Source organism: Camelus ferus, chromosome 22 (assembly GCF_009834535.1).
Source record: "Camelus ferus isolate YT-003-E chromosome 22, BCGSAC_Cfer_1.0, whole genome shotgun sequence".
NCBI classification, from domain to species: domain Eukaryota; kingdom Metazoa; phylum Chordata; class Mammalia; order Artiodactyla; family Camelidae; genus Camelus; species Camelus ferus.
In genome coordinates, this window is record NC_045717.1 from 20,540,601 (window position 1) to 20,549,516 (window position 8,916).

General features: G+C 51.6%; 1 protein-coding gene across 1 annotated transcript; it reads left to right on the forward strand.

The window, feature by feature from the left end:
- Positions 1 to 4,628: 4,628 nt before the first annotated feature.
- On the forward strand, positions 4,629 to 8,517 carry LOC116659140 (complement C3-like). Its single transcript, XM_032466366.1, has 9 exons — positions 4,629 to 4,764; positions 5,372 to 5,580; positions 6,017 to 6,182; positions 6,334 to 6,404; positions 6,500 to 6,588; positions 6,670 to 6,752; positions 6,984 to 7,071; positions 7,882 to 7,984; positions 8,119 to 8,517. The coding sequence occupies exons 2-9, from the start codon at positions 5,488 to 5,490 to the stop codon at positions 8,515 to 8,517; spliced, it is 1,092 nt and encodes a 363-aa protein (XP_032322257.1). The 5' UTR covers positions 4,629 to 4,764; positions 5,372 to 5,487.
- The last annotated feature ends 399 nt before the right edge of the window (positions 8,518 to 8,916 follow it).

Genomic DNA, 8,916 nt, shown 5'->3' on the forward strand with positions numbered 1-8,916 from the left:
TATACTATGAAGTGCAAATACTATTTCCCAGTTTTGTTTTAACTTTTCTGTGGTGGTATTTGGCCTTATTTTTATGTTGTAGAATTAGAAATCTTTGTTGCTATTGTTACTTTTGGATTTTGAACCATAGTAACAAAGGATATCGCCAGACTAATTCTTTTAAAACAGAAAGAAAATGTTACTTCCCTTTTGAAAACTCTCCAATGGTTTCCTCTCTAACTTAGATTCAAATCCACAGTGATGAGGGGGCCTACATGATCTGATCTCTGAATATTCATCTCAAATCATCTCCTACTCTCTCCCCATTGCTCATTCATTGGTGTTTGGAGTTCCTTGGTCCACTCCAAGGAACACGGACCTCCTTACTGTTTCTTAAACACTCTTATACCAAACTCAGGTTCAGGGCTTGTTGTTTTAGAATCCAGTACTGAGAGACAAATGTCGATTAAAAGGAAAGATAGCTTTATTGAGGAAGCTGGCAATTCTGGAGAGAAGGTGAACTCATGTCCCAAAGAGCCAACTCCCCTCAGCCTATCAAAGGGCAAGAGATTTTAAGGAGTTTCAGGGCTGCACAGGTAGGGGGCAGGAGACTATATGCAGAACAGCACAGTCAGCTCCGACAATTATCTTGAAATTGGTCATGTGTCTAGTCAGTATCAGCTTGATTGTTCTAAGTATAGTTACTTTTCAGTTCCAGGGTCGGTTTGTTCCCATTTCCTTGAGGCCAGTTCTTGGAACTGTGCAAGATGGAGCAGCTTATGTCATGGCTACAGTCTGGTCATCATGTAGTTAACTTCTTCCACCTGGTGGGGTTTCAGTATCTGCAAAACAGCTCAAAGGCTATGGCTCAGAATATTATCTAGAGTCCTTGAGGAGGAACTAAATGTCCTCGACTTTGTTCACTGGCTAACCTATTACCATTTGTCTAATTTGACTGTTTTCCTTTGTTTCAGCATTTTCTTGTCTTTCTGATTAAATTTATTCTTTGGCTAAAGTTTTTCTACAGACAAGAGCCGGGTGGAGGACATGGCGAGGGGGTGTCTGTCCCAGGAAGATCCCATAGGGTCCTGCTCAGTTACAACTCCACATACACTTCCACCTCAGGGCCTTTGCACTTGCTGTTCCCTCAGCCTAGAACACTTTTCCCAGTTATCCCTCCTTCAACTCATTTAGGTGTTCAAATCTCACCTTCTCAGAGAGGTCCCTCCCCGATCACCACAAGACAGCACCCTGTCTGTCACTCTAGCCCCTGAACCTGCTTTATTTCTCATCTCCTGACATATATGTTTCTTGCCCATCTCCACCCACTAGAATGGCAACTCCATGGGGAGGAGATTATTGTCTGTGTGTTCAGCTGCATCCTCAGCACCTACATGTGGCACATGGTAGACCCCCAAATATCTAATATATGAATGGGTAAATTAATACATCAAAGTGAGACTCTCCTTGGCCCAATGAGAAAGATTTAAAGCTCTTTTTCTGTTGCCCAAACCACCATACTCCATCTCCCTTCCAGGTCTTTGCACATGCTGTTGGCCTGAAACACAACCATCTTCTCACTACTATTCCTAAATTTTCACGTGATTACTCTGACTTTACTTAGACTTTCTGATCTCAGCCTCAATACCACTTCCTCCAGGAAGCCTTCCTTGACTCCTTCAGGTTAGATGGGTAAAGAAGCGTCTCTGGGCCCTCTCAGCTGCTTATTTATGGGTAGTTCTCCCTGACCAGTCTGTGAGTTCTGTAAGGGGTGCATGTCTTTGAAATTCCATTGTGCTTTCAGACCCAATGATCAACCTGAAATGGGATTGCTGGATTATTCTTTCTCCTGCCTTAGCAATAAGCTTCTCTTGAAAACTTTCTCTGCTGTCAGAGACCTCCTTCCACCAGCAGAGGAGGCATGCGATGCCCTTAGGGATCGGGAAGCAAAGCCAATTCTTGAAGCCCTCGGGAAAACAAGTGGGCTGATTTACAAGCCCTCGGGAACCAAGGAATGACCCAAGAAGCCCAGGCTGGGAAAGGAAGTGACGAAACTGGGCACATCCTGGCCATAATATTCACGCTAAGAAACTCCTGACACTTCCTACCTGAGCAATCAACCGTACCTCTCTGAGCCTCAGTTTCCTCATCTGTAGAATGGAGGGGCTGGTGGAGAGAAAGTCCTACCAAGTGCAGGAACTTTGCAAATGTGTCATAAATGACAGCCGTATGGTGTTACGTTGTTGTGGGAGTTAAATCCTTGCCACCTAAGTCCTGCCCGGCCTTTCCCGAGAAGCCTCGGGCTGGAAGCCCAGGAGGAGGGTGCGAAAACAGAGGCCACAAATCCCTGCAAAGCCGCCCCTCCCGCCGTGGCCTCCTCGCTGCAAACCCGGGATCCCAGGGAGGGGAAGGCGGCGGTGGGGGGAGCCGGGGGGGGGAGCGGGGGGGCGGGGGGGAGGGAATCTGAACGGCAGCAGCAGCTGCTCTGGGCGTGCGGCCAACGTCCCCTCCCTCCGCCAGCGGCATTCCTGCGGGAGGAGGCAGAGCGCTACTCCGCGTCTGGCTGGAGGTTCGCTCGCGCCCTCTGGTGGCCAAGATCGAGAGGTTGGATTAGACCACTAACAGCTGCCGCAGACCTGGGTGGAGCCCATAGCTACTCTCCGGACCTCCTCCACTCCGTGGGCTCCCTCTAACACTCGTATTCAGGACCTTAGTTCCATCACTTAGCCTGCTGTGTGACCCTGGGCAAATCACTTAACCTCTCTGTGCAAAATTGTAGAGTTTCCCAGCTGTACAATTTTTGGCAGGACACTTCACTTCGTATTTTTTTTCACCTGCAAAATGGGTCGATGGTCCCATTAGATAGATTGTTGAGAGGATGAAAAGAGATGGTCCAGGTGAACGTGGCTACAGTAAACATTCACTTCACAAGGGTGGAGGTTTCCATCCAACTCACTGCTGTGTCCCCAGCACCTACAACGAGGCCAGGCACGCAGTAGGTGCTCAAATTTTATTTATTTTATTATTAATTATTAGGCAAATGCTTATCCGTCTTCTTTAGAGGGGCCTAGATCGAGGGTGGTGTGGAGGGGTCAGGTGCATGAGATGTGATCTCCTGCTATGACTCATTCACTCGGCACCCATTTTTGTCTCCATCCATCAGTTCACAGGGTGGCAAGGTGATATCCCTAAGGACACCTCCCCTAGTTGTTTTCAAAGTGTTTCTCCGCCTCCTCTGATGCTTGTTGGTACCCATGGGCAGTTTTTCCCTTCCCGGACCCACCCCCAAGTCAAAGTAGAAACTCAAGGGACTGTCACAGGCCTGAATGTGCTTCAAAGAGGCTCCGATGGACCTACTTGGCAAAAATTCTCACTGGGGAGACAGAAACACTGGCACTGAGGGAGGGAGCCCAGACTGGAGAGAAAGGTGGGAGGGACTGAGAATAAAGTCTCTGAAGCTCCTCACCTTTGGATAACCCCCTGTCCTGGTCCCCTGGGAGCCCACAGGATGCAGGGGGTGGACATGGACACCTGGTATGGGGATGAAGATGTGAAGGGAGTGCTGAATAGAACTAACGGAGATTCCCTGGGAGCCTGGGATGGCAGTAGAATATGCCATCCCAAGTGGATACCAATGTTCCAGAATCTTCTAAATTAGGTCTCACCTGCTTCCCTGGTCCAGGTCTTCATTCGATTCTGTGGATTCTTTGCTTCATAGGAGATTGTTTACCATAGACTTAAGAGCATGACCCATCCTCCTGGCTCACCTGCCTGACACGGGGCTAGTTGGCCACCCACTCAGGGCTTCAGTTTTCTCGTCTGTACAATGGTGATAATTCTTACTTGAGCATAGGTTGGAGACTTCTGTGAGTGTATACAGAGCATATAGAACGGTGTCTGGCACATATAGTAGACACACAATAAATGCCCCAGGAATAAATGACTACCCCCTTGGTGTCTGACACTCTCTGTTCCCCTGCTCGCTACAAAGGTAAAGTCTGGAAAGTGGGTGCACATGGAACCCAATCCATGGGAGGTGGTGAGGTTTAAGGAGGAAGTGCACCTTAGGCCTTAGTAAGAAAGTTCTTGGAAAATGTCCACTCCACGCAAGCAGGGACTTTGTCTCTTGTGGTCACTGCTGTGTCCCCCAGCATGTTAATTGGGGCCAAGCTTCTAGTAAATACTTAATGAATCTTTGTTGTATAAATGTATATTATCATTGTTTTGTGAGATCCGGGGCCCTCTAATAGGCAAGACTCCCCAAGCTGGCAACACTGACTTCACTGAAGAAGGAAGAAAACTTGTCTGCAACCCCACCTGCTTCTAAGGGGCAGGCACCACACATTGGTTTCAACCTCTTTACTGGGCATTTGAAACAGCCAGTGAGAATGATCTCAGAACAGAGAGAGCCTTCTTCCAGGAATGCTTCAAGCATGATGTATTTTTCTCCCAAGTTTAATATGTATAATTTGCCTTCTGGAAAAGGAGCCCAGGGAGATTGGCATGATTTAGGAACAATGGACAATGGTCACAATTTACCGAGCATAATAGCCTCCTGTGAGAAAGGAGAAAATCCACGTGGTGCAGGCTGGATGCAGAAGGATCTAAAGCCCAGCAAGGAGGATTTGACCCGTGCATTTCCCAGAAGCTTCCATCAGAGTGAGTCCTGGGGCCAGACGGCTAAATGCCACATGACTGATCAGGCCGGCGATTGGGAAATGAAAACATCACACCGGCCCCAGCCCGTTTGAGCCGCTACCCCAGAAACTCCTGCCAAGGGCAGAGGTGAGGACAATTCTCTTTCCTCCTGCCCCTACCAGCCAATCCCAAACAAATCCTGAGTCCAGGCCCTGGGCCACGTGGCCCGGGCTTCCTGCTAGGGGAGGAGAGGACATCGGGATTAGACCTCATGGCTGAAGGAAAAGGCAACCCTATTAACACCTTGGCCCCCAAGGCAGGGGTGGGGCTGCAACACTTCTCAATGCAACGGTCCCCAGCACCCCGCCCACAGAGGCTGGGCTGAGAAGGAAGGAGCTTTGGGTTTATGGGAATTTCCTCCCTGTGTCAGTTTAGATATTAACTCAGCCAGGACAGGCCAAGGCAAACAGACCGGAGCTGGAGTGGACAGAAGACAGGCATTGGGGGCCTGGGACCCAATATCATCCTCCCACCTCCATGGACATGCCCTGGCCCCTGGGGTTCATCCTCCTCCTCCTGGGGATCCCTGTGGCCCATGCTGAGCCTCTGTGAGTCTGGAGAACTGAGGAGACTCAGCCAGCAGGCAGCCTGCTCATTCGCCATCTGTGTGATTCCCTGCACGTGACCCCGTCTGTCTCTGCCAATGCTTCCCCCACTCGAGTCACCCTGTGCCCCTGTGTTTGTCTGTTGGCAGGTACATCCTGGTGACGCCCCGGGTCCTGCAGGTAGGCAGCCCGGAGAAAATCCACGTGCAGGCTCACTCGGACTCCTGGAGAGCCCCTCACCAGGCCCCTCGAGGTGAACCTCACCATGTGGGACTTCCCCATGAAGAAGAAGACGGTAGCTAGTAGCCAGCTCATTCTCTCACCCGAAAACCACTTTATGGACCAAGCACTGGTGACGGTGGGTGAGGGGCCAGGGTGGATGGCCATAGAGGGAGGCTCTGGCTCAGCTGCAAGGGTGGAGAGGGGCAGATTCTAGAGAGACTTCCCACGAGGCACACTGGAGAAGAAATGCAGGGCCTGGATAGACTTACGGCTTCTCTTGTGTATTTAGAACTCCAAAGTCCCCTAAGTCTGGGCTCCAAGAGAGGCCTTACTGAGCCCATAGAATGCCTCGTGCGAATTAATGAAAGGGGCCCTCTGCTGGTGGATTGGGAAACTGCACCTGACCGGGATTGCATTCCTCCTGGGCTGGATGCCTTTGATTGGGAGCAATCTACTCCCCATGGCAGCGCCAGAGCTCCCATTCCATTGCTTCTCCAAGATCTGGCCCAGGGCTTTACCTGAAGGGGTGGAGACCCCAGCAGTCTCTGAGGAGTGTGGGCACCTCTCCCCAGATTCCCGAGAGCCTGGTATACCCCCCACAACCGGGGCAGCAGTATCTCATCATCCGAGCAAATTGGGCACCCACCTCATTCATGGAGAAGCTGCTGCTGGTGGCGCCCCATGCTGGCTACATCTTCATCCAGACAGACAAGACCATCTACACTCCTGAGCACTGGGGTACAGCCCTCTGGTTTCCCCCAGCAACCACATGTCCACCCCCCAACCTCTCCTTCTGTCCAAGGTCCCCCGACTGCCCAAGCTCCTAATTAATGACTACAGCCACTTTCCAAATGCTACCGCCTGCTCAGAGTCTTCCCTCCTTCTGCAGTTCAATACCGGGTGTACACCGTGAACCACAAGATGGATCCTGTGAGCAGGACGTTCACTCTGGACATCAAGGTGGCCTCTCCTGAGGGAAGGGTGGATCCCAGTCATGGGGGTTATACACATGTTGAAGGTCTGGGGCATGAACCACCCACTCCCTATCTCCACAGAACCCAGGAGGGATCACTGTGATCAGCCAGGATTGGCTGGCCGAGGACGGTGTCTTCACAAACTCCTTCCAGCTCCCAGAGCTCATCAGGTGCCCTGCTGGGAACCCTAGGGGTGGTGGGGGGAGGCTCTCCTTCTCAAGCTCCATCTCTCCTAACTCTCTGTGCCTCAGTCTTGGGACCTGGAGCATCGAAGCCAGTTACCAAAGTGCACCCAAGCAGAAGTTCAAGTCTGCCTTTGAAGTGAAGGAGTATGGTGAGAAGGGTGTTATGGGGAGGACAAGGCGGGACACACAGGAAACAGCGCTGGAAGTGGAAAGGGGGTCTCGTGGTGCACCTGCTGGGTGCCAGGGCCTGAGCTGGGTGTGGAGGACAGGACCACATGTTCCAGCCCTTTGGGGTTAACAGAATCGGAGGAGTGAGTAAGGTGGGGTGGGGAGGGGAGGACAGTGAAATGCTGAGGTGCAACTCTCCTTCCTCCACCCAGTGCTCCCATCTTTTGAGGTCCAGCTGACGCCAAACAAGACATTCTTCTACTTCAGTGATGAGGCTCTGGGTGTGAACATCGAGGCCCGGTGAGTTCCTTTACCCACAGCCTGGCCAGAGGACGAGGGAGGCCAAGAAACGGAATGGGTAGAGAGAAGCGGCTACTTCTGTAGTTCTTGGAATACAGTAGAGGCACTCTCTGCCACCCATGAGACATTCTTGTCTCGTGAGGTTGTGCAGACCATCCCTTCAGGTCTCTAGGGTTGTACAGGCCACCTTGTCTACCTAATGGAATTAGACCACATCTCGTGGTTTGGACCATCTCTAAATGTCCACAAGGTTGCACAGGCACCTTTGCCATCTTGTGAGGTTGTCTAGACCATCTCTGAAGCTCCATGAAATTGCAAAAGTCGTATTTGCTGCCTTATGGCATTTACAGACCATCTCCATGGCTCTATAAGGCTGTACCAGCCATGTTGTCCACCTAAGCTTGTAAGGGCCACATTCTGCCACTTCTTGACATTATACAGACCATTTCTGCAGCTCTGTCATGCTCTACAGATCACCTATTCTGCCCCATGAGTCTTCACAGGCCACCTTGGCCACCCTGAGGTTTGTCCAGACTTCTCTCTGGCTCCATTTGATTCTACAGACTACCTCTACCATCTTGTGAGGTTGAACAGACCACATCTGCAACCCAACAAGGCTCCATGGGACAGATTTGTCACTCCCTAGGGCTGTGTTGGTCAGCAATGAAACCATCTAAGTTACCAGGGACCACTCTGCCCCTCCCAAAGTGTTATGGCCATCGCCATACCCTCATGAGATCATACAGACGATCTCTGCAGCTACACAAGGTTGTAGCTTCAGAGCCAGTGTGATGGTTGTCAATCCCCCAGATATATATTCAACAAGCCAGTGGATGGACATGCTCTGGCCATCTTTGGGGTGAAGCTGGATTCCCGTCGGATCCCCATCCAAAGCTCCCTGCAGAGGGTGGAGGTGACTGAGTCCCACCCCTCCCCCAACTCTCCTCCCCTACCTCCTCTCTCCTCTCTTCCCCTTCCCTTCCTCCCCTCCCTCAACCCTCCCAAAGCTCCCAAGAAACTATCTCCTCTCTCCTGCCCTGAGAACAGATCTCTGAAGGCCTGGGCCACGTCTCTCTCCAGAAGGACACACTCATGGCCACATTCCAAGGCCCAGAAGAGGACTTCATCGGGGCCTCAATCTTTGTCAATGTCACTGTCTTCTCCTCAGGTGCCACCCTCACCCCAGGCCCCTGGCTGAGGTCAGGACACCATGTCCCTTCCCAACGCAGACACTCCACCCACGTGACCTCAAGCCACCTCCTGCCTCAGTTTCCTCATCAGAGAAATGGGGAAATCCCAGAAGGGCTGGCAGAGGCTGAAACTGTGTTACTGTGTCTTCTTACCTTTACCAAGATGGGCCTCCCTTTCCAGCAAGCCCTGCTCCTCCCCCGAGAAACTGAACCTCCTCCACAGACCTCACAGTCCCCCTGTCTCTCCAGGGGGTGAGATGGTCCAGGCCAAGACCTCCGGGGTGAAGATCGTCCGGAGCCCATACAACATCAAGTTCACCAGGACACCCCAGTACTTCAAGCCGGGGATGCCATTCCACTTCAGGGTCAGAGTCTGGGTTCATTCCACACAGGGACTCAGGGCCCCCTCCTTGAAACAGACCTTCCCAGGAGACAAAAACCCACACTGGATTCTTCTACCCTCTGCCTCTCGCCCACCCCCACCCCCACACACCTCATCTGTCTGAGAGTGGAATCCATCATGCCTCCAGACCAATCCCAAGGATCCCTCAAGTCTTAACCCAGGTCCCCCCAAAGCACAACGATGGCTCCAGAACTTCTCTATGGAGAGTTAAGGGTCACAGTCAGGCTGGAAGGTGGTGCTTAGTTTATCTTG